General features: G+C 37.2%; 2 protein-coding genes across 8 annotated transcripts in view; one reads left to right on the top strand and one right to left on the bottom strand.

Annotated features, from left to right (window-relative positions):
- The window catches only part of LOC136262786 (protein NLRC5-like), a 67,930-nt gene that overhangs the window by 19,862 nt on the left and 21,627 nt on the right, over nucleotides 1–26,441 (top strand). Inside the window, exons 3-5 of one of the 6 annotated variants that reach the window (XM_066057188.1) lie at nucleotides 5,196–8,318; nucleotides 8,991–11,321; nucleotides 14,341–14,681. In XM_066057188.1, coding sequence (XP_065913260.1) covers nucleotides 5,196–8,318; nucleotides 8,991–11,311 — 5,444 coding nt within the window. In that variant the 3' untranslated portion in view covers nucleotides 11,312–11,321; nucleotides 14,341–14,681. Of the gene's footprint in view, nucleotides 1–5,195; nucleotides 11,330–14,340; nucleotides 14,682–26,441 lie in introns of those variants that run through there. The other 5 variants (XM_066057186.1, XM_066057187.1, XM_066057183.1 and 2 more) reach the window with 5 other exon arrangements.
- The window catches only part of LOC136262787 (piezo-type mechanosensitive ion channel component 1-like), a 52,622-nt gene continuing 41,370 nt past the window's right edge, over nucleotides 15,190–26,441 (bottom strand). Inside the window, exons 8-30 of one of the 2 annotated variants that reach the window (XM_066057190.1) lie at nucleotides 26,288–26,408; nucleotides 26,214–26,235; nucleotides 25,731–25,894; nucleotides 25,509–25,566; nucleotides 25,363–25,456; nucleotides 25,051–25,222; nucleotides 24,912–25,001; nucleotides 24,803–24,864; nucleotides 23,858–24,747; nucleotides 23,379–23,451; nucleotides 23,138–23,324; nucleotides 22,592–22,739; nucleotides 22,283–22,395; nucleotides 22,114–22,227; nucleotides 21,899–22,057; nucleotides 20,069–20,216; nucleotides 19,824–20,009; nucleotides 19,623–19,718; nucleotides 19,160–19,335; nucleotides 16,106–16,240; nucleotides 15,968–16,044; nucleotides 15,700–15,916; nucleotides 15,190–15,525 (exon numbers count right to left, since the gene is read on the bottom strand). In XM_066057190.1, the coding sequence (XP_065913262.1) occupies nucleotides 15,273–15,525; nucleotides 15,700–15,916; nucleotides 15,968–16,044; nucleotides 16,106–16,240; nucleotides 19,160–19,335; nucleotides 19,623–19,718; nucleotides 19,824–20,009; nucleotides 20,069–20,216; nucleotides 21,899–22,057; nucleotides 22,114–22,227; nucleotides 22,283–22,395; nucleotides 22,592–22,739; nucleotides 23,138–23,324; nucleotides 23,379–23,451; nucleotides 23,858–24,747; nucleotides 24,803–24,864; nucleotides 24,912–25,001; nucleotides 25,051–25,222; nucleotides 25,363–25,456; nucleotides 25,509–25,566; nucleotides 25,731–25,894; nucleotides 26,214–26,235; nucleotides 26,288–26,408 (3,755 nt within the window). In that variant the 3' untranslated portion in view covers nucleotides 15,190–15,272. The remainder of the gene's footprint in view (nucleotides 15,526–15,699; nucleotides 15,917–15,967; nucleotides 16,045–16,105; nucleotides 16,241–19,159; nucleotides 19,336–19,622; nucleotides 19,719–19,823; nucleotides 20,010–20,068; nucleotides 20,217–21,898; nucleotides 22,058–22,113; nucleotides 22,228–22,282; nucleotides 22,396–22,591; nucleotides 22,740–23,137; nucleotides 23,325–23,378; nucleotides 23,452–23,857; nucleotides 24,748–24,802; nucleotides 24,865–24,911; nucleotides 25,002–25,050; nucleotides 25,223–25,362; nucleotides 25,457–25,508; nucleotides 25,567–25,730; nucleotides 25,895–26,213; nucleotides 26,236–26,287; nucleotides 26,409–26,441) is intronic. The other variant, XM_066057189.1, reaches the window with a different exon arrangement.

The following is a 26,441-nucleotide window of genomic DNA, read 5'->3' as shown; positions in this document are numbered from 1 at the left end:
TGTCACAACTGTCGCCGCAATCCAGTCCAAACAGAAGGACCTGCTTGTATGATGCAAATGCTTGTACAGCAAGTAGAACAGTTGGAAATAAGACCCCAGAGAATTAATGATTTCCATTCTATGCCAAGAAGCCAATACAATCAGACAAGATAAGTCATCTGCTATCATTGTGGTCAATCTGGCCATTTTTCCTGGGGATATGCTCAAGCCAGACCTAGAAATGCTGCACCAGTACAACAAGAGACTGCTACAGTTGGAAACACCACACAAAATGCACCTCACACTAGTAGTTTACCAGAACAGAATGTACCTCAAACGTTCAAGTTATGTGTTGTCCTGCAATATCTATAACACCCCTGTGTCATTTCTGGTTGACATGGGAGTTGAGGTATCACTGTTGAATAAGGAAATGTGGGATAAGCTAAGGCAGGCTGAAGATATGCTGAACCCGGTTGTAACACAACAAATTGTGGGGGTCAATGGTATGCCAATTAGAATAGAGGGAAGTGTTTCTGTCCCAGTTACTATTGGGAAAGCAACTTTCAATCATGGATTTATAGTTGCTACTGAGATTACTGCTGAAACCATATTGGGGTTGGATTTTTGGAGCCAAAAAATGTGTGCTTGATCTTGCAGGTGGTAAAATCCAAATAACTGATCAGACGGTAACTTTAACAGCTAAACCAATACAATCTGACACTCAGTGTGCAAAGGTCACTGTGCTTAAGAAGACAACTATACCACCAAGAAGTGAAATGGAAAATCATGGCATGTATACACTCCAAAGACCCAGGCACTTCTGGAGGGTTCCAGTTTAAAGGAGCTACCCATTTGTGTGGCCAGAAGCATCTCAATCCCAAAAGAACAATACGAGTAGATAATCTACCAAAGACACACAAAGATTGCAAATGCTGAATTGATTATAGAAGAAGCCATCTGCAGTGCTTGTGAGAGAACTATCCAGGAAATGAAGAACTGAGTATGGAGGAATTAATTGTCAATTTGCAGAACCCTTTACCCAGTGATGTAACTGAGACTCAAAAGGAACAGTTTCTTGCATTGATGTCTCAATACTCTTGTCACCAAAAATGCACAGTAGGGATATAACACTTCTTATTGCTTTACTGTGATTTAATATCATGGACTACTCCAACTTGTTTCAGTACTTTTTAGCGATGTGCTATGGTCCCTACCCTAGTTGAAAATTCCAAAAATTTTTGGTGTACTTGATTGTTGACTTATTTTGCAAATAATTGTGACTGGTGAACCCATGCATACCTCATCAGAAATGGCGCAGCGCTCCCCAGCTATGTTAATTAACGTATGAAAAGTGAAGTATTCATTACTCTTCATTGTCAGCTATGTTCAACCCATTACACAGTAAGAACTATTCAAAAAGCACCTCTGCAATCCCCACATACCGAAAGAAATGGTGCCGCGTACCCCAGTCATTATCATCCGGATGAAAAGTGAAGTATCCACTATGCTTTGTTGTTGGCAATGTTCAACCCATTACACAGCTGCATGAATCAAGAACTGATCAAAAAGCACCTCTGCTAACAAAATAGCCACTATGAAAAATATGGACGATTTCTGTTATGAAGGGAAGCCATCACGTACTACCACCAAATCGATACTTTTCGCTGTCAGCAAAGATGAATGGAACACAAAGGAGGACACTGGTAAGTCCATGAAGAATGCATTGTACGTACTGCAGTGTGCCAAAAGGCACCTCTCAGGTCAAAGCGATGTCGAACAGTGAAAAAATCAAGCCCGTAGCCTTAACCGTTATTGAGTTAATCTTGTCTGAAGGCATCAGCCAGTCAGTCAGTCAGTCAGTCAGTCAGTCACTAGAAAATTCTGTTATATTAATTTTTTTTGAGTTCCGTAGCAACTTGTTGAAAGTGGTTCGGGTTGATCTAAGTTTTTTTGGGCTTACTTTTACCTAGCCAATACTGCCTCATCGTTGTCAGGGGAAATTGAGACTGTTTTTTGGGTGTTGTTATTTTGTGGGCCACGCCTACTCCTTTGTGGTCCTTACTATACAGTGCTATCATTGTGTATGATGTTATAGGACAAGGTCCAAATGATCCTGGACAAACTGAAGTGTTCTAGCATCACATTGACACAAAGGATGCAATGTCTATCCGGCAACAAGCCAGAAGGATCCCACTCCCACGGCGGCAAACTGTACAGACACTACTGCAAGAAATGTTAACTAAAGGAATAATTCCACCTCCGAAAGTCCCTGGGCGTCTCCAATTGTCTTAGTCAACTAAATGGATGGGACTACTCGATTTTGTGTAGACTATCGAAAGGTGAACTCTGTAACACACAAAGATGTCTACCCCCTGCCAAGGGTAGATGACCTGATCCTTCCAAGCCATCAAAAATCAAAGAGTAGCCAATTCCAAAATTTATGCAACAAGTATAGCAGTTTCTTGGCTTGGCGAACTATTACAGACACTTTATTAAGAATTTTACAACAATTGCATAGCCCTTACACCAAACCACTGAACAAAAAGAAGCTTTTAAATGGACAGATACATGTGAGCAGGCCTTTATCCCACTAAAGGATTGCCTAACAACAGCTCTTATCTTAGCAATGCCAGATTGGGCCAAGCCCTTCATAATTGACACAGATGCCAGCGAGACAGGCATTAGAGCAGTTTGGTGGTTATTCCCTGGAAGACATGTGATGTGACAGGCAGATGATTTTGTTGTGGGAAAGGTATTACATGACAAAGAAACTGGACAGAAGCCTACAGATGGCCATGCTAAGAGCCAAGGACTGGAGTACCATCATTTGGGCCAGTAGTGGGATCAGTTAAGGATTCAGAATGGGCTACTGTGGTGATCTAACGGATCCATTCTATGCTCTTCAATGGTTATTCTGGCATCCAAATTCCAAACAGTTACAATGAGCTCCAACAGTTCCAGTTACCACTAAATTTATGCACTTTATACTACCTAATACTGATAGATCAAACAAGCGAAGTGATTATTGGAGCCTAAGCGCACACAAAAAAAAACACTTTTAAGGCTCGCCTACTTGTGGTGGCTTTGAAAAGAAATCTTCAAAGTTCATAGAACTCAGCTGGAATAAATGATGAGCCACTTATACAATACTATCAGTAAAGATATTATGAGTAAATCAGTAAATCTCTTTAGTAAATCATCCAACATTTGGTACAGTATTAGTAAGTAATACTAACAGAAAAAGGGCTATACTTTTCCAAAGTATAAGGATTAGTAAAAGTATACTGGAACAACACTAGTGTCATTATGCATAGCCGAATCATAGTCAAGACAGGTTACAGTTTGTTGTACCGAAACAACTTAACCAACAGATAGTTGAAGAACTTAACCAGGGAATAGGAGGTAGCCGTCTTGGTTGTGAGAAAACTTTAGGGCGATTGAAGGAACGTTTTTACTGGCCAGGCCATTATGCTGATGTTCAAAATTGGTGCCAATCCTGTGTGTCAGTTGTACCACTAGAAAAATATCTGCTCGGTGTGCCCCATGGGAACAATTACTGCTAGCTACCCCATGCAGATAGTGGCTACAGACTTAGTTGGACCTCTACCAGAGAGTGACAGTGGGAACAGATACATTTTAGTAGTAGCAGTTTACTTCACTAGATATATGGAAGCTTTTCCCCTGCCAAACCAAGAAGCTACTACAGTGGCTAGGAAGTTAGTTGATGAAATGTTCCTGAGATTTTCATCTCCCAGAAAGAGATAGGCCTGAGCCTATTATGCTTGTAAAATTGCGTATTATGCTTTTGAGCATTGCTCCAAATTTCTCCTATTATGCTCCAATTATGCCCAGTTGTGTCCCATTATGCTCCAAATATGCTCATGTAAAATTGTGTCTTGACTACTCTATTAGAGTAGCTAATGCATCTGTGAGCGTTCTATTAGGATATTTCATTATGCAGTGACTGTTCTATTAGAGTATATCGATCTTTAACTAATCTCTTTTTCAAAACATAGCTGTAAATCTGATTTTTACCATGTTTGCACACTATCCCTTTCTGCATCTTCTCTGATAAACAATGCACAAAAAATTTGCCTGTTATGCTGGCATTATGCTGATGCTTTTAGCTACCTATTATGCCCCAAATTATGCTAGCATAATCGGCGCAGGCCTAGAAGGAGACATGACCAATATGATTGATCGCCATAAGTACAGCAAAGGGCATTCCAGGTTGTCCATCATTAATTGGTGTTTGCTAGATCCTAAAGGAATGTGGTCAATCCCATCATGCAGCATTATACCGGCACAGTGTCTACTAGTAGTAATACCATAGATCTATGTACTAAATCTATGGTACATAGATCTATGGTAATACCTCTTACTGCAATGCGAGTACTTTATACAATTTTGAGGCTTCTAAGTACAGAAAATGTCGATGCGGAAAATTTATACCTCAGTACAGTGGCATTGCATGAGGAAGAAGACAATCTGCATGATTGAAGGTAAGGCAAAGCACAAAGGTTAGACACTTGTTGAAACACCAAAAGATACATGTTAGCCAGAATATTAATTGACCCTTTGTCCCCAAAGTGTTTACCAATTATGGTGAAATGAGTTTTTTTTATATCTCCATATGATGTTGTTCAATGTCTAGCTTTGTGACTGTGGTCAGGCAGGCAGACTAAAATTTGAGCTTCAGCAGTTTTTTAAAATTTAGTATTCATTCTTCTGTAAGAGTTTTATTGTTTTTGACGCTATATCTGACATTAGTAACATTATGACTTCCGTAAAAGTGCATTTCATCATGTGATATGTTCCTATGATGTTTTTTTATGGGTGGACATTTTGGGAAGGGGAATGCATCATTTTAGGGGGAGATCCCTACTTACATTACTACCGGATTGTATGATATTCGAATCTATCCTACCCACAATGAATCTTTACACAGCTCAATATATGTGGCGTCATGGCATAACTATTACATAATGACTGCTCTATTAGAGTATCTCAATTGTTTACAAAGCACTTTTAAGATAGAATTTCTTTGTACGTGTTTGTAGCTATAATCCCAGCACTTAAATGAACTCTAACGTAATTGGGCATTTGTATCCCAAATGTTCCATGCTAGCTGTACCATTGAGATAGATAGCATCAACCATAACAACTGTGATTCCTACTACTGTATGTAATAAATATTTTATTATTCAATTTTGTAGGTGATAAACACACTCAATTAGCCACTGATCTGTTGTGTCAACGCTATATTCAAAACAGATATATTCCACCAAAGGATGACTGGCCACCCTACCACCCTAAACACTACACTCCATTAACTATTATCCATCACAAGGGAAGACGGACTGAAACTGAAGTCACTACTGTAGCACAAGAAATGGTTGTGAATAGTGTAGCAGTTTATGGTAGGACCATTAACAGTGTTAGCGAATTATTTAGTCCATTTGAAGGAGCTACTCCTCGTCCATTTTTGATACTGATTGAAGGAGCGCCTGGAATAGGAAAAACTATTTTGAGCAAAGAAATTGCTTTACAGTGGGCCAATCACACTATACTACACAACACCAAGTTACTATTTTTGATATTTCTGAGTGACCCTGAGGTCAAAAATATTGATGACAGTCGATCACTTGTTAATATTTTTTGTGAAGGTAATGAGCTAATAAGTAAAATAACTGATTGGCTTGTTGAAAGTCATGGTAAATATGTTACTATTGTGCTCGATGGATATGATGAAGTTTCAAAAGATAATGACTGCTCTTTTATAAATGATATTGTTAGTCGTAGAAAGTTGACAAAATGTAGTCTGGTGATTACGTCTCGTCCATCTGCTTCATCACACCTCCACAATATTGTGGACCGTAGGGCAGAAGTGTTAGGGTTTACTGAGAAGGATCGACTTGCTTTTGTCCAAAGTGCATTTGGTGATCAAAGTGAAAAGATCAAAAAACTTGAAAGCTTTCTACAATCTAATCCATTTCTCAGCACATTGTGTTATATTCCACTAAACATGAGCATACTACTTTGCCTCACTGAAGATGACATTGATACATTACCAAAAACACAAACTAAATTATTTGAAAATTTTATTATAATGACAATCATTCATTTTCTTAAAAAAAATAAAAAAGTATCAACTGCTACTGTAGCCAGTTTCAATGACCTGCCCCCTCCATATGATCAAGTGGTTAAGGAGTTGTCACAGTTTGCTTTTCTTGCCTTACAAAAGGATCAGTTAGTATTCACAGCTGCTGAAGTTAAAGCAACAGATGCTAACCTTACTCCTGCTAACTGGCATGGACTCGGCTTATTAAAACATGCTAATTATTTTAAACCACGAGGTGGGTATGATCATGAATCATTTCATTTCCTCCATTTTTCCATTCAAGAATACATGGCAGCCCATCACATTGCCTCACTATCAGACAAAGTACAGCTAAAACTACTCAATAACACATTTTGGGATGTTCACTATTTCAACACTTGGATAATGTACTTTGGCATAACTGGTGGTAATAGAATTGTTTTCAATGATTTCCTTTCTGGTAGGCAGCTAAATATGCCCACCCACCTGGTAAGGTCTACGACTATATCCAGTGAAATATTAAATGATAAAATTAAATGTCTCCATTTATTGCACTGTTCGGCAGAAGCTGAAAATGATATGCTTTTATCTGTTGAGAACATTTTCCAGGGAGGAATAATTGATCTCAGTCACCTATCCTTAACACCTAACGATATACACACACTTGCAGTTCTACTATTAAGATCACCCAATAAACAGTGGAAAATTATTAACTTATCACACTGTAACATTGATGACAAGTGCTGCAATGTCTTATGTGAAATATTTCATTCTCATGCTAAACATTATGAGGCTAAATTTGTTGACCTTTCTTACAATAATATCCAATGGGAATCTGTTGGTGAAATAAGTAACATTTGTAAGACATGGAACACTAGGGAGTTAATCCTTCCCATCGATAGTTTGTATGATAGAACAACAATGGATATGATTAACACATTTAGCAATAAAATAAGAAATGCTATTCCTTCAGACTCTATTGCTAATTTACTTGATGAAAAATTGTTTGTTACTTACATGCCAGAAGAACGTAAGGTGATTGCTGTGTATGTCACTGAAGATTGCATCCTGTGCACTCAGTTTACTGATTGCAAGTTGAATGATGACATGATTGAGGTGATAAAAGAAAAATTTAATATAATAAAAATGTCCAATATTAATTTCAGTGTTTATAATGGTAAGTATACTGATATAAAATTATCCACTTTGGCTGCCAGCATTCAGAGTGTCAAGTTTTGTGGGTCAAATTTGCATTCCAAAGGTGCCTACTTGTTGAATGATGCCTCAATAATTGACCATCAGACTAATCCACTGGATGTTGTAGCTGATTATATAGCAGCTGTCGTGTGTCACAATAGTCAGTCATGTACATCATATCTAAGTGCTGTTCCCATTAAAGCTGCAGTTTGGCTTAAAAATTTGTTCAAAAAGGTATCATCTTTAAGGGTGTTTGCTATTGTGAACAATAACATTAATGATGGAGCTGCTAATGATATTGCAGCTTTTTTATTAAATACTACTGAATTACAAGAGCTTCAGCTAAGTGGAAGTAATTTAAAGGCTACAGGTGCTATTAAAATTGCACAAGCTTTGAGAACTTGTGAAACTCTGACCTGTCTAGACATTTCTAACAACAATATTAGTGGTGAAGCAGCAGATGACATTGCAGCTGTTTTATCTCATAATACTAAATTACAGGAGCTATATCTAGGTGGAAATAATTTACAAACAGCAGGTGCCATTAAGATAGCAAGAGCTCTACAAAATACTACAACTCTGACAAAGTTTACTATGGAAAACAACAATACTAGTTATGAAGCAGCAGATGACATTGCAGCTGTTTTATCTCATAATACTAAATTACAAGTTCTAGGTCTAGGTGGAAATAATTTACAAACAGCAGGTGTCATTAAGATAGCAAGAGCTCTACAAAATACTACAACTCTGACAACATTTAGTATCACATACAACAATACTAGTGATGAAGCAGCAGATGACATTGCAGCTGTTTTATCTCATAATACTAAATTACAAGAGCTATATCTAGGTGGAAATAATTTACAAACAGCAGGTGCCATTAAGATAGCAAGAGCTCTACAAAATACTACAACTCTGACAACATTTAGTATCACATACAACAATACTAGTTATGAAGCAGCAGATGACATTGCAGCTGTTTTATCTCATAATACTAAATTACAAGTTCTAGGTCTAGGTGGAAATAATTTACAAACAGCAGGTGTCATTAAGATAGCAAGAGCTCTACAAAATACTACAACTCTGACAACATTTAGTATCACAAACAACAATACTAGTGATGAAGCAGCAGATGACATTGCAGCTGTTTTATCTCATAATACTAAATTACAGGAGCTATATCTAGGTGGAAATAATTTACAAACAGCAGGTGTCATTAAGATAGCAAGAGCTCTACAAAATACTACAACTCTGACAACATTTAGTATCACATACAACAATACTAGTTATGAAGCAGCAGATGACATTGCAGCTGTTTTATCTCATAATACTAAATTACAGGAGCTATATCTAGGTGGAAATAATTTACAAACAGCAGGTGCCATTAAGATAGCAAGAGCTCTACAAAATACTACAACTCTGACAACATTTAGTATCACATACAACAATACTAGTGATGAAGCAGCAGATGACATTGCAGCTGTTTTATCTCATAATACTAAATTACAAGTTTTAGGTCTAGGTGGAAATAATTTACAAACAGCAGGTGTCATTAAGATAGCAAGAGCTCTACAAAATACTACAACTCTGACAAACTTTACTATGGAAAACAACAATACTAGTGATGAAGCAGCAGATGACATTGCAGCTGTTTTATCTCATAATACTAAATTACAGGAGCTATATCTAGGTGGAAATAATTTACAAACAGCAGGTGCCATTAAGATAGCAAGAGCTCTACAAAATACTACAACTCTGACAAAGTTTACTATGGAAAACAACAATACTAGTTATGAAGCAGCAGATGACATTGCAGCTGTTTTATCTCATAATACTAAATTACAGGAGCTATATCTAGGTGGAAATAATTTACAAACAGCAGGTGCCATTAAGATAGCAAGAGCTCTACAAAATACTACAACTCTGACAAACTTTACTATGGAAAACAACAATACTAGTTATGAAGCAGCAGATGACATTGCAGCTGTTTTATCTCATAATACTAAATTACAGGAGCTATATCTAGGTGGAAATAATTTACAAACAGCAGGTGCCATTAAGATAGCAAGAGCTCTACAAAATACTACAACTCTGACAACATTTAGTATCACATACAACAATATTAGTTATGAAGCAGCAGATGACATTGCAGCTGTTTTATCTCATAATACTAAATTACAAGAGCTATATCTAGATGGAAATAATTTACAAACAGCAGGTGCCATTAAGATAGCAAGAGCTCTACAAAATACTACAACTCTGACAACATTTAGTATCACATACAACAATACTAGTTATGAAGCAGCAGATGACATTGCAGCTGTTTTATCTCATAATACTAAATTACAGGAGCTATATCTAGGTGGAAATAATTTACAAACAGCAGGTGCCATTAAGATAGCAAGAGCTCTACAAAATACTACAACTCTGACAACATTTAGTATCACATACAACAATACTAGTTATGAAGCAGCAGATGACATTGCAGCTGTTTTATCTCATAGTACTAAATTACAGGAGCTATATCTAGGTGGAAATAATTTACAAACAGCAGGTGCCATTAAGATAGCAAGAGCTCTACAAAATACTACAGCTCTGACAAAGTTTACTATGGAAAACAACAATACTAGTTATGAAGCAGCAGATGACATTGCAGCTGTTTTATCTCATAATACTAAATTACAAGTTCTAGGTCTAGGTGGAAATAATTTACAAACAGCAGGTGCCATTAAGATAGCAAGAGCTCTACAAAATACTACAACTCTGACAAAGTTTACTATGGAAAACAACAATACTAGTTATGAAGCAGCAGATGACATTGCAGCTGTTTTATCTCATAATACTAAATTACAAGAGCTATATCTAGGTGGAAATAATTTACAAACAGCAGGTGCCATTAAGATAGCAAGAGCTCTACAAAATACTACAACTCTGACAACATTTAGTATCGCATACAACAATACTAGTGATGAAGCAGCAGATGACATTGCAGCTGTTTTATCTCATAATACTAAATTACAAGTTCTAGGTCTAGGTGGAAATAATTTACAAACAGCAGGTGCCATTAAGATAGCAAGAGCTCTACAAAATACTACAACTCTGACAAACTTTACTATGGAAAACAACAATACTAGTGATGAAGCAGCAGATGACATTGCAGCTGTTTTATCTCATAATACTAAATTACAAGAGCTATATCTAGGTGGAAATAATTTACAAACAGCAGGTGCCATTAAGATAGCAAGAGCTCTACAAAATACTACAACTCTGACAACATTTAGTATCGCATACAACAATACTAGTGATGAAGCAGCAGATGACATTGCAGCTGTTTTATCTCATAATACTAAATTACAAGTTCTAGGTCTAGGTGGAAATAATTTACAAACAGCAGGTGCCATTAAGATAGCAAGAGCTCTACAAAATACTACAACTCTGACAAACTTTACTATGGAAAACAACAATACTAGTGATGAAGCAGCAGATGACATTGCAGCTGTTTTATCTCATAATACTAAATTACAAGTTCTAGGTCTAGGTGGAAATAATTTACAAACAGCAGGTGCCATTAAGATAGCAAGAGCTCTACAAAATACTACAACTCTGACAACATTTAGTATCACATACAACAATACTAGTTATGAAGCAGCAGATGACATTGCAGCTGTTTTATCTCATAATACTAAATTACAAGAGCTATATCTAGATGGAAATAATTTACAAACAGCAGGTGTCATTAAGATAGCAAGAGCTCTACAAAATACTACAACTCTGACAAAGTTTACTATGGAAAACAACAATACTAGTTATGAAGCAGCAGATGACATTGCAGCTGTTTTATCTCATAATACTAAATTACAAGAGCTATATCTAGGTGGAAATAATTTACAAACAGCAGGTGTCATTAAGATAGCAAGAGCTCTACAAAATACTACAACTCTGACAAAGTTTGATATGAAAAACAACGATATTAGTGATGAAGCAGTGGATGACATTGCAGCTGTTTTATCTCAGAAGTTTGCCTGGCCTAAGTGATTATCAAGACGTAAGAAAGTAATATTTCTGTAATATTTCTGTAGTATGGTTTAAAAATCATGTTTCCTTCTCCTTATTCCCAGTTCAGCTGTAAATTACAGAAAATGAAGCCATAAAATTTTATTGTACGGAAATTTTGACAAAAAACTGATATGCAGTGCTTTCAATATTCTTGTAGGAAACTTAAAAGCATGCACTATGTAAAATACAATGGGACGTTAACTTCTCTTCATCTGAGTTAAAGCTTTAATCAGACCAATAGTTATGTAGCTAGTTGGATATCAATGTCTAGGATAAATATAAATCTACCTATCTACTCAATCCTTAGCTATATATGTTATAAACCCCACCACAAATAGGATATTGTAGTTATCAACCAGCCACCCACGTACTTGATCACGCTCTGTTTGTGTGATCAAGTATATGCTATATGTATGGCTTCAATTTTTGCTGAGCTTGTAGTTTTATATGTGTAAAGCTTCAATTGCTTTGATTGTACTTCTTTCAATTGAATGTGTAACTATATGTTGCCTTCCATATATGCACTGGGGTTATCTACCATTCCCAGGGTTTAATTGGGATAGAAGGTTAGCTTATTTAGCCTACACATAACTCACCACTGATGATTCTACTTATCAACACTTTGCTTCTTCATAGTACTTAGCATTTATCCTTCATGTAACCTTGAAGGATTACTACTAATACTATTAACCCTAAACGAATTAAAACATTGGGGTGTGATCCTCAGTTAAGTTTTGCTGCAAGAAAAAGTGATAGTATCGGTTAGCTGTTGGGTAATTTGGTGAGTATAAATTGTGCTTTGAGGTGGTTTAACTAAAGGAAGAATCAGTGTAATACTAGCTAATAACTATAGTTGCCTAATGGCTGGACAACTGCTCTGAAGTAAGGGGTTTCCGGAAACTTTTGTAACCCCCCTAAAACTGTCCCTGTTACATGGTGATTGTTTGAGTGATATGTCATCTAAATATTTACCTAAGTTGTGCCACAATCTCGAATAGTAACAGAGTACAATACTATTTGAGGGGTTTTGCCCTTGTTTCTATGAATATTTTTCTCAAATAGTGCTGTACTAGCTACACTTTTGTAAATATTAGTATTTCTCTCATAGTGTGTATATCATGAGACATATCATGAATAATTGATCGTGTTTTGATAACTTGGATAAAAGAAAAGAACAGACATGGAATGAAACAAGTAGCCATCCTATAATAGTACTACTATGGTGCGTGCATCCATAAATTCCCAAGACTTACGCATTAGATTTTACACCACTCCATTCAAATTCTTATATCTCCACACTCGCTTGCACTATTTCCACAAATCAGCTGCCATTTTATTCCTTATATGGATTGGCGATTGTACCAAAAATTTCTTTCTTGAACAATAGTAAGGTGTTAAAACATCGCTTTAAAACTAGATTCTTTGTTTATACTTAGAAAACCTGCTGTAACTTTGTCCCCGTTTACACTACAGTGCTGCGATGAACATCAAAAGACTCATCACGTCATGGCACATCATGCGGTATGTAGTATCACGTGATGGCAACTGAATAAAATGGCGGAGCGAGATGAAAATGCGATCGAAGCAAAATGAATCTTGTCAATTACGCGTGTACATATTACTAGAACTAGTCTTACAGTTTACACACTAGAGCCTTGATACTTTCATGATACACTATACAAAACAGTACAAACTATTGTGCATTTTTATTTTTGTCTTTTAGCTTCTCAATCATCAGATACTCAACTTCCGGTTTGACACTGCCACAAATCTTTCTTTTCACTTCCATGCTATTTGTCACCCGAAATTGCTATCAAAAAACTGCAAGCGCTCTCTTTTAGCAAAATTACTACAGTAACTTGTCCAAAAGTTTCATGACTTTTGGGTGAAAATGACAGACTAGTTCTATTTTTAAACATAAGGGTGTAGAATAGCAAGGGGCATGCCTGTTGCCTAATGCACAGGTGCTAAAAATCCAGTAATAAGCTACAGACTAAGTAACAACCATAATATTTCCATCAACATAAAAGATAACCTGTTTCACCATGTGACTTGGGAAGCCTTACACAAACTGTACAGAGCACCCTTAAGAAGGTCATACATGCACTGTGTTTGGGACCTAATTACTTGACAGGTTCACTATTATGATGTGGTTTTTGTAAAGAGGTGATCCTTTATTTAAAAGGTGGCTATTCAGCAAGGTTTTACTCTCATACTTGTATATGAAGTTTCTATTTATTTCAGTTTTCCATTTTCTCATTACCAGTTTTCATTAAACTTGAACACAGGTAAGTTTTAAAATTAACTTTCAATTAGTAGATATGGTTACATTTAGCAAAACACATTTCCTATAAGTGGGTATGGCTTCATACATACCTACAAACTTCAACACAACATACTGATAAATGGGATGAGCTCTATGTATGGCTACAGGCTGTACTACACATTGCTGATAAATGGGTGTGGCTCGCAAAAGGAGCTGGATAGCTGCAGGACTAAACTACAACACATACGTGATCAATTAGTGGGTAAACTGGGCATGGCTCCATGTAAACCAGTAAACAACAACAAACATGGCTTCTTGTGTACTTACAGATAACAGCACACCTTACTAATAAATGGGCATAGCTCCACATTACTCACAACTGATAGGTGTGTTGCCCTGGTAACCAAAAGGTTTCAAGTTGTACAAGATGCTGTACAAGCTACTTTCTTGAGCTAGAAATGTTACAACTCACAAGTGCACTGTAGCTAGCCCCAACACACATAGCATATACACTTGGTTACATCACCTACTGTTAATGTATTTGTGTTGTAATATAATACCTTCAGAAGGTTTGTACTCCTTTTTAGTATACGAAATACGCAAAACTTTTTCTTACACAACATCTGATGTTGTTTCAAAGTCATGCTGTACTTTACAGTCACAGCTGAGTAATAATATAATCACTACATGACATGATGTATTCCCAGCTTGTTCCATTTCACTGTGTCTTTCTCTTTTCCAGGAGTGTGAAGAATGATTTTTGAGCAGTGAAATTGTTTTCCTTGTTTTATGTCTCTTAAAAATGTCAATGTGTTTGAAGACCACGATGATAGTTACAAGAATACACACTGAACACTTCAGTGCCACTGACTACAATGTAATGGTTTTGTATTGGACAGTTCTTTCTATGTGTACATGTTAATTTTCTTGATTGAGTACTTCTTTTATTAGTAGCTAAATTCATGACCACTTGTTAAAAATGTGCTCATGTATAGATCGTGTGTGTGTGTGTGTATGGCACTTTATTACATCATTAAAATATCACGTGAATAGCGCATCTGCCATTTTTTGATGATATGATGCAGTGGCCAGATTTGCTGTACAGAGATGTGTACTCCTATTTGATAGAAACTAAAGGATCCTATACGAAGGAGAAATTAAGAGCTTTTAAATCTCTTGATGTGTTTAACTATTTCATTTGTGGATGCATCCACACTGTGTACAGTTTTCGTTAATCCTAGCCAGAAAATGCCACTCGGCCTGGGTAGTTGTGCTTAAGGAAAGTATTGAAGTAAAGACCGGTCACTGTACATGTATAGCAGAGTAGGTAAGGGGATTTGATTTACCTATTAAAATAATTTTTGTCTCAGTAAACTGCTGCAGCCACTGATCCCTATATCATGGGATGTCTACCTCATTCTGTTTGGAGTAGTGGATATGAGAACTATCAGATCGTGGAAATCTCAGTTGCTAATCATATCCCAGACAACGATCATAATGTTATTTGGATGGACATGGGTCATCCATCACAAATATTGACTACAGCATATCAAGCAAAGTAACTGACTATCTATACATGTAAATTACAAAATTGACTAGAAAAGTGCATCATTGGTCTTATTAATATTACCATTCATTCAGAATACAATTAATTGATGATTTGCTATAAGGATGCTAATCTAATTTCCATCTGGTCTCTTCTATTAGTCTGACAGAAGATCGGAACGTGAAGAAAAGTCTGCTAACCAATATCTCTTCCTCTTGAAGTTGTCCATCTTCCCTGACATAGAATATGTCATCACAAAGTTCTAATAGACTGTCTGGGTTGGGGATCTCATCATATATGATTTGTCTTGGCAGTTGAGTGACATAACGGCGTATGGCACTGCCAATCACCAGTACCACAGAGACATAGAGGCCAATAATTCTGTTAAAATAATTACACACACTCGTGTTGAAATTTTTTGCATGCACATGTAATAACAATTAGTGTATTATTTCTTTAACATGATATGTTCACATGGTTAGGGGAATGCCAGGGTTTTCTAATAATATAGGCTCAGAGTATAATTGACTCTGTGGATTGACCATGGTAACTCACCCTAATCCTGCAATGAAGCTAAATTCAGGATCATTAATCCTCTCACTGTATATAATAAATTCCACATTGTCTTCTCTACCCATTACAGCATGGTGACTACTGTTCTGTTTTAGTGCCCACCATTCCATAGTGATAGAAACCAGAGAGGAGGCACCAATTGGAATTACTGTGACATTTCTAGTGCGCAGGGATGCAGTGCAGTTGACATAACGACCACCTACACACCATAACTTAATAATGTTATATCATCAGGTGTATTAGGACTCACGGCTTAAAACACCAAGGGCTGTTGAAGGTCCATTGGCTGGCGCATAGATGTACTGTGGAAAAAGATCAACTAGAAACCTGTATAACAAATAGTGTTAATAACACTGGTCTAGTTATAGATGGAATGCATAGCACTTACACGGATTCCGAGGCAGGGTTTTGTAATAGCTTGACAAAGTTTTGACGAGTTTGCATGTCCTCAGGGTTGTTTCGGTACAACTTTCTGATGACCTCCCCAGACACAATTTCTGATGCCAGCCCAGTCTCTGGTTCCCTACACAAGAAACATGACTTACATGTTGAGTACAGCTATGGTATCCAGAGCAAATATATTGAATGTATGCATAAGTGTCAGGGGCAGATTTAGGATTTATAAAAGAGGGGGTCTAATTCAAGGTACTAATCTCTTGGGTGGAGGTGTGCTTTGCACACCTCCCAGCATGCTGGAACTAGGGGGGTCTGGGGGCATGCCCCCCAGGGAAATTTTTGAAAGATAGATGCTAAATACTGCAATTTGGAGACATTTCTACATAAAATGCATATTTCTGCCTGTAGATATTTTATATACTGTATAGCGGGTTATTTCGAAACAGAAAATTTCGCACAAGAATTTTGAAGGATTTTACCTTCGAAGAGTGCATATTTCGAAGTCCGGATGGATTTCAAATAAATGGACATTCTGTCACAAAATATGAAGATGTGTGAATGTTTGCCAAAAACTGATTTACTAATGGAATAATCTCCATCCTTGTGCACTGGAGAGAAGACTGAGGGAGTCTCGAGTGGAGTAAATTCACTGGCTCGATCGCGCTCGACCGTGCTCGATCGTAGCTAGCTATCCACCATAGATTCTAGCATCAATTCCCATTCTGGATCACCTGTTTTCTGGTTATTGGCACAGTAATGATACAGTTTATTCATTATCATCAGTAATACTGAGGTAAAACTCGAGGAATACACAAACAAATCGCCAAAAGTTGGATCGTTCCTTTCACTTGTGGGGATTTATTTTCGGAGAACAACCAGCGCTGGACGTGGGAATTTATTTTCGAACAGAAGGGCCTCTTCGAAATATCTGAAAATAAAAACCTTTCGAAAATTACCAGCTATACGGTATTGTCTTTAGATATATATGGCTCTTGGCAGCATTTGCTAATGGAAAAGTTTGGGTAGGTTCAAACAACCAAGCACATGATGCACCCTCTCACAATTATGTGCATGATAGAATAATAATGTTGAAACTGGAAAATTTTGAAATTTGAATGATACAAGATTGAATATGAGAGCATTTTCAATGGAAATTGTGTACCTGAATTAAGTATACCGGTACTGGTAATACTACACAAGTAAATAAACAAGCCTTTTAAACAGACCAATGCACTTCATTGAATGTATAGGTGCAGGCAGATTCCATAACAGAACCAACTTTTATGCTTACACTGAATGTTCTATTAGAGTAGTTAGGTGACTGTTCTATTAGAGTATCTCGATCTTGTACACCTCCAATGCTGATCTGGGTCCTTGTTGCATAACCTTTAGCATAAATCCACTGATTATGTCTTGGAAAGATGTTTATAAGGTGGGGTTATGAGTATTTGTATTATTAGTGATCATATAATTATACTAAGAAAAAAATTCATTACAATCCTCAGCATACTGATCAAGTAAAGCCTAAAAGTGAAGGGGGGGCTTTAGCCCCCAAATCCCACCCCCTAGATCCGCCCCTGAGTGTAGTCCTACTGTATGGTTAAAATTGTCATGGTCTAGAGAAAATATTTTGATGGATATACTCATGAAGCATCTAGTGCATAAAACAGCCTGCTATTTGTGAAATCTTTCTGTATTAATATAAAATAATTTATTGCTACAAACTAAAGCTATTAGTACAATAGTGCTCAGTGGAATTGGACACTCTGGACAAAAGCACTGATTTTTTTTATTATATGAACAAATTTTTAGGTATGTAATTTTTGTGGATGCAGGATTTGCATAGTTTATTTTTTAATTTTCAAGGATGATTTTGTACACACTAAATCCAAACATTTGAGGGTGAAATTTTTGCAGATAGCCAAGCAACCACAAAATTTATGTATCACAAAATTTGTATACATATGGTGTGCTGCTTATGCTGGCTCATAATAGCATAGATAATACAGTGTGAGCAGATTGTTACCTACAACAGTATTTCTTAACCTATTATTATTTCCTGGAGTGATTACAGCTAATTACATCAGTTTTCTTCTGCAACTGTAGAGCCAGCAAGCATAAATTGTAGCTTAAAAGATCAAGATATTCTAATAGGGCAATCACTTTATGACTGCTTTATAAGGGTAGGTGGATGCTCTATTAGAGTATATCACCAGCTTTATGTTAGCACTGCAAAGAATTTTTATATTATAAAACTTATGAAAATTGTCCTACTACTCTGATTCATTTTACCACCAAGTATTCCCACCCCCAGATGGCTATCATACAATACACACAAACAATACACACATACTATCATACAATACACACATACTATCATACAATACACACATACTATCATACAATACACACATACTATCATACAATACACACATACAATACACACATACTATCATACAATACACACATACTATCATACAATACACACATACTATCATACAATACACACATACTATCATACAATACACACATACTATCATACTATCATACAATACACACATACTATCATACAATACACACATACTATCATACAATACACACATACTATCATACAATACACACATACTATCATACAATACACACATACTATCATACAATACACACATACTATCATACAATACACACATACTATCATACAATACACACATACTATCATACAATACACACATACTATCATACAATACACACATACTATCATACAATACACACATACTATCATACAATACACACATACTATCATACAATACACACATACTATCATACAATACACACATACTATCATACAATACACACATACTATCATACAATACACACATACTATCATACAATACACACATACTATCATACAATACACACATACTATCATACAATACACACATACTATCATACAATACACACATACTATCATACAATACACACATACTATCATACAATACACACATACTATCATACAATACACACATACTATCATACAATACACACATACCGTGTGATCTCCCAAGAAAATACTAGAGGGACATAGACACTTTCATTCTGTTGTAGGTAATCTTCAAGTGCTGCTCGAGCAGGAGGACTAATCTCCCACACAGAAGTTGAGTTTCCAGAGAACAAGATGTAGCGAAAGTCTGACTGTTTGTAACTGTCTTCAAATGATTTTCTACTCTGTAAATAGAAAGTTAGTTTGATAGCTCACAGTTACTGGGCTAGGTCTCTAGCATAAATTATGAAGAGAACACTCTTACAACAAATGTTGATATCATGAATACAGTATATATATCGAGTACATGTGTATGTTCTATTAGAGTATTTCAACAGAGATCTGTATACAAATGTATGGGTTTCAGACTTAGCATTACCTGAGACATTGGGCTTCAGATAACTGAGGCTCCACTGTAATGTTATGACTCATATATACACAAACACACACATGTACGCATTGTACTCCTAACCTTTTTGCTTCTTGAATAGTCACTGCTCACATAATCAAACTCTGTATCATCTAGTCTTCTTATGCCATACTCCCCTACTTTCATCGTCAACAATGGCTACATCATGATTATTATATCAATACATGCTCAACAGTAATACATGATCAACACACGATGAACATCAATCAACAAAGGATCAACAACATCAATAATAACAATAACCTCAAATGATCCAATGCTCAACTCAATCGAGACCTCCACTGGAGAATTACCAATTGTAGTAGTGTTGAGAAGAGCGATTATCAACAGCGGACCCCAGATCAGCAAAATCAACAGGATCAACAGTCCTCCACCCATTAGCAACTTAGCTGTAAAACTTTCAGGATCACCCAACATGCGCCGATCACTCTACAAACAACAAGTCGCACTAACAGATACTGAGAGTGTATAACAATCCTTAATCATACCTTTTCCCATTTTCGCTGGTTTTTGATTATATACAGCAGTGACCACACCTCCTGCACTTTTAGCCAATGGGATAGCTCCAATGAAGTGGGAGTAAACATCCAATCCATGACTTCCTTCAGCTCAGGAAGTAATGGAATAGCTCGGTAACTGTAATGAATAGTAGCAGTGATGGGTAGCCACTGAATACTGTATATGTACCAAATTTTTGGTATGCAATTTTTGCAGATTAAAGATTTTCATGGGTGGATCACTTATTTTTCACTCAGGCTACCTGTTATGTAGTACATAGTGCATAAACGAATGTACTGCATTCGTTCAATGGTTCGAAGGGCACATTATTCGAATGAAGTTCGAATTTTGCACATGCGCAACCTGGCAAGCAGAAGACCATAAGAATCCGATTGCTCATCACGCCATGAAAAATTTTACCATGGGCAGTTACGCTTGAAACACTAGAAAGTAATGGAAGGTGGTTGTACTAGGTGTCTGACAAGTTAACTAGCTGGCACCACGAGTGGCCACGCCCACCACTAATCTCAAAGTGCAAGCTGTAGAGGAAGAATATTCGTGAGTTGTGTACTACTATAATGTCTTTTAGCAGCAGCTACATATGTTTTGTGTTTTCTCCAGCTGCTATATCTTGTTAAACAGACAAATAATAGTGTCAACGTGAGAAATTCCATTTACCAAAGGGAGCCAAAACAAAAACTATGGATTAAGCTACAATGTACTCAAAATTATGCCACCTACATAATATGTAGCTAATCGTAGCTATATCACCATACTATATTCATCAAAGCTTCGAATGTTGCATTCAAACCTTCGAAGCATAAAATCAACATTTGTTTATGCACTAGTATAGGCTAATCTTGATAATCATTAATTTTATAGAATGAAAATTTTGTGGCCAACAAAATAAATGTAAAATCCGTGAAAATGACGTCCAAAGTGCTTTGTAAAACGTGCTTCTAAAAGTGGTCTGAAAACAAAAAACAAAAAAAATGGTTACTTTAAGAGTTGTCCACTGCATTGAGCTGTCTGAAAGTTGTTTTGTACCACCTGTATAATGCTGCATTGCTACTAACCCATCGACTAAAATCTTCTCCAAAACAGTTTTATTTATTGACTACAAATAGCTTGTTTTAAATACTTATGGTGGTGTTTGAGTTGAAAATCGTACCTGTAAAATAATTTTCATGAACTTTGAGCAGTGTTAAGAAGTATCACTGATGTTGTTAAATAATTGACATTTTGCAGTCATGTGAGTACAATAAACTGAACCATGATACTTGAACATTCAATATGTTATCAAAACGACCAGTGTTTGTACTGTGGCAAACACACGTAAAACACAATAGCAAAATTTGCAGTACTGTTTGTGTGCCATAACATGAAAGGTTAGCAAACCTAAGCCAACAAGTTATATAAGAGATTAATGGATGTGTTCTTCACACTTACAGTTTCACAATAATTGACAAATAAAAAAATAGTTGGACCAACAATACTAGGATAGTTAGTATTAGAATTGCACCTCTCAAATCTGTCTATACGTATGTCAAGCACTGGTAATCATTCAACAACAACCATAACTGTGTACTATATCAACAAGCACTCTTCTTGCACAGTGGTTTTCCAAAATATCATTAATGTCGGTAATTAGCTAGATCATTAAAATAACTGCTCATGTTGAATTCAGCAGGAGGTTTCTAGGTAATACAACACCAATCTATTTTTTTTCTTTTGTGCTTCTTCTCAAGGAACAAACAAAACAGATTATATCTTGAATACTCTTTCTCAATTGATTCCACAAGTACAAAATGGTGACTTACATTCTGAATAAGAAACTAGCAACGATATTGTATTGTTCACTGATGAAGTAGCCAAGTACCCTCTTGGGGAAACCCCCCACACACTGTTGGGCCGACAAGATGAAATACTGACACTTGAAGAAGTAAAGTGCCTGAGAAAATCCATTATCGGTGAAGGCCCTAAAATGTCAGACACGTCAAACACAAGAATATTGTGTCACGGTTTAATGGCTAACTTGTCCGTGACGGGAGACGAGGGTAAAATGAAGAACAGCCACAGATGCCAGACAGCCAGTTGAAATAAATAGAACATCAATTTGGCCGTGACAAACTTCCTCAAGTAGATAGCCCTACAGGGTGTGTACAAATACCAACCCACAATCAAACACAAATCACATTGCCTACCTGTCTATCACCATGGACAAGAAATGAGCAAACAACATCATCAGAAATGGGATGGGGATGTTGTTCTCTTCAATGTAACTGGCAACAGCAGTAACCCCTTCATCCTCATCCGCCTACAAGATGATATATAAATGATCAAAATTAAGAGAGGCAGTAATATGCTGTGGTAAGTTTTCCTCAACTAGCTTGAGTGTACATCTTCAAGCTTAGATTCTTGGGCTATTGGCTACAACAGTACCAACTGCAGCATTACAAGATGGCATGCCATCTCTCTCTCTCTCTCTCTACCTACACACATACGTTACTTACCCCAAAAGAAGAGAACCCGACAACAATAATGATAAAACTGATAGTATCCATGATGAAGGACAACATGTAATAGTTGTGTGCTCCAAGACTGACATCAGGACTGATTATCTGATTGTAGAAGTACTTGATGTTCACCAATATGTTCTTTCTACACAACAACCACACAGTATTATTGATAATATAGCTCAAAAATTAAGTTTAGCAGTTAATTCAGAGGGTTTTTATCCTTTAGTTTGGAAATATTGTGTACAAACTGATTTTCCTAATACAGCTACAGTGAAACCTGTCTAATCAAGTCACTGCATAAAGAGGTCACCTGTTTAAACTGGCCATTATAAAAATCCCCACATGTGCCAACTATGTACAAAGTGACCTGCATAATGCAGCCACCTCCTCAGAAAATTTTGTCCCTATGATGACCAGAATAGACAGGCTTCACTGTACCTACTTAGGAAGCAATCTTGTGGCCATATCATAGTTCCACAGTGTACACATGGGCTCAACATACTTTTACTGCACTTGTCTGTAATGCAATGAAATACGCACATTACTAAAATGATTAAATTATTTTCATCAGCATCATCGTCGTCATCATTGTCATCATCATCGTCATCTTGATCGCTCCAGTAATAATCAGGCTGATCTTGAGTAGTCTTTGATCTGTCATCTCCTTGACTTCCACGGCTTGTCTTACTCACACTGATCTCTGATCTCTTCTTGAACAATAGCTTCACTGATTGTGAAAATATTGACTCCAATAATTAGATACGCAATACAATACACTTACAAGCACTTGTTCCATCAATATCCTCATATGAAGTGACAACAAAGTATCCTGGAATATCCCAGCATTTAGTTTCCTAATAAACATAACATTTTGTGTCAATTGTATATATGCATGTAGTGTGTATGTGTTGTGTTGTGTGTGTGTGTATGTGTTGTGCTGTGTGTGTGCTGTGTGTGTGTGCGTGTGTGTGTGTGTGTGTGTGTGTGTGTGTGTGTGTGTGTGTGTGTGTGTGTGTGCATAATGCGTGCTTTGTGTACGTGCGTGTGCGTGTGCGCGTGTGTGACCTCCAGCTTGTCACTGGCCCAGGATTCATCATAGAGCTCTGCCTATCATGGTATCTGATGCTGTGGGTGGCTTCCAAGTAGTGTGTGTGGTGTTTGTGTTAGGTATGTGTGGTAAAAATTAACTCTTTTGATCTACTTAGCTTCACCAGTGGCATGCGCAAGTGTTAAGGGTTGAAGCCATTTATATTACAGTACCTGTAGTAGATGACGATGGAAGAACAAAGACACAAGTAACATGATGTCCCAAATTGTATTCTTGAGAAAGTCATCCTTCTTCTCGACCCCTAACACTCGTGGCCAGTACAGTCCAGACTCGGGTGAACCTGACCAATCAACTTGCTGGAACTGGAAGCCATATTTCACCAGTATCACAAACATGTTATAGAACATCAGAGTGAGCCAGAACCTTTTGGTTGGCCATGGGATGGACAACAATCCCCACAGAAACATCAAGACAGCATATACCAATGATAATACACTACCGTGAACTGTCACATTGAGGACTATCAGCAGATAGCAGATATACTGAGTGTTAGCTAATACTGCATAGTAGCTGGTTACCAGTAGTTCCATTGGCCTGTGTTTTATCCTGTCCCAGATCTTATACACCTTCTCCTTATTGTAGAGTAAATAGCTATCATCATACAGAGCTGTGTCTACAGGGGATTCCCCTGATACTGGTTCACTGCTGGATGCTGGAGTTGGGTCTTCAGAACTGGCGGACACTAACTGTGGACCTTGTGAAGGTAGTTCAGGAACATGCTGTAGATCACGTGACTCTTGAGAACGCTGTGCCTCTAATTGTTCCAGTATGTAAAAATAGTAAATACTGGTACCACGTAGCCAACCAACAGCCATCGCTAGTGCATTATCCAGTAATTCTAACATCACACCAATTATCCTCCATCGACCAGGACGAAGTGCTCTATCATCCTCCTCTTCTGAAGTACCCTGATCATCATCAATGACAATTGTTGGTGAGACAGGTTCTTCAAACTGTTCCACATCTCGTTGCACTAAGGCAGCACGATCGTGATACAGTGCTTGGTCCTCTCCAATGAACTTGATGTGCCTGGGCAGGACAACTACAAAAGATATCACCTTACAACTATACACAACATGTGTGGCTGAACATCTCACCCCCAGCTCTGAGATAGTGCTCTACTACAGAGGTCTTGTATTTCTTCTTCACAGCTAGCAGCCTGTGAGTTATAGTTAGAAAGGATGACACCTACCAATAAGTGATCACCTCTCCCTGATATTTTCTTTCATTTCCTTCTCTTTGTCTCTATTCTTCTTGACTTGTGTGTTGATCTTGTTCAGTAGAGCATCAGTAATCCTAAGCCAAGGTTGATCAACAACACAACTGATCAAGACAAACAACTCACCGATCAGTATCATCATCAAGATGTTGTGCGATAGTATAGTCCCTAATGTAACTCCAATATGGGCTGGCAAACAAGATGGTTTGAATGGTAATGGCCGCAAATGCAAACACATCCAACCACAGGCCGACATGGCGAGGCAGATCATCACACAGTTTGTCAGGATCAGTTACTCCTGTAAAACATACATAGTGTACAACATTAATAGCTGGATAACAGTTACACACATAGCTGCAGCCATGACGACTGATTAGTAACACTTTTCACTAGCAAACTCTTTCATATGCTCTCATAAATATGCTTTGTGTTATTTACCATAATAAGATCGAGCGCCACACTGAGCATTAAACAACCTCGTGATGACACAGTCATCGTCATATTCATTCTTGGGATAGACGCAGGTCCTCACCTTAACAATACATAAACTAAACAATTAGAATACATTGATGTAGAACATGTACCTGTAGCGATATCTTCACTAGCAGCACACACCAAACAACTGCTAGTAGCATAAACCAGCTAGAAAACATAGGTCACCTGATACTAGTGAAACTATCAAATGGCTAACAGTAGCTAGACAAATATTTACACAGCTCTTTTACAGGTTCCCAATGGAATTAAAATATTATCTTCTATATTAACATTCTACCGTACAATAACCAGTGTCATTGCAAACTACTTACCGACGGCTTAGCTTTCTAGGAGGAAGCAATTGCATTCTACTGCCAAACCAGAGAAGGACGAAACAGGCAAGCAGGTAGACAACTCCTAGTATACTGACTTGTGCTACCCCAACAGCAACTATGATGAATATTGTGAACCAATAGGAGTGTTTGAAGACCACCCTCTGTGTGGGGGGAAGCAAACAATCAAAAACTGTATTGTTACTTAAAATATAAGTATCACTCGTATGCTGGTGTGCACATGCACCACGCGCACACACTGAGCGATACTTTCACTATACCACCTTAAGTAACAGTGTAGTTTTTTACAAACACAGTACACACACACACACACACACACACACACACACACACACACACTTATGCATGCACGCACACACACACACACGCACGCACACACATTTATGCACATGCACATGCACACACACACACGCACGCATGCACACGCACACACACAAAAACACACAGCACACAAATACATACTTTAATATGATCTAATAAAATCCTACAGAACAAAAGCAGTAATAGCAAGTGTTACAAGTAATATTACCACTCACTCAGCTTGATCAAAGGCACAAAAGGCAAATCGTTGACCTATGGTGTTAGTTGCAGGCTGCTGTGACCTCTGAGGGAAATTGAAAGACTCAGAGCAAAGGAACAAGAATGAGAAAAAATCAGCTACAAAAACAGGTACAATTACCAGGGGTAGGA

The sequence above is a fragment of the Dysidea avara genome, chromosome 8 (assembly GCF_963678975.1).
Source record: "Dysidea avara chromosome 8, odDysAvar1.4, whole genome shotgun sequence".
Taxonomy (NCBI): Eukaryota; Metazoa; Porifera; class Demospongiae; order Dictyoceratida; family Dysideidae; genus Dysidea; species Dysidea avara.
This window is presented reverse-complemented; position numbering and strand designations above follow the sequence as displayed.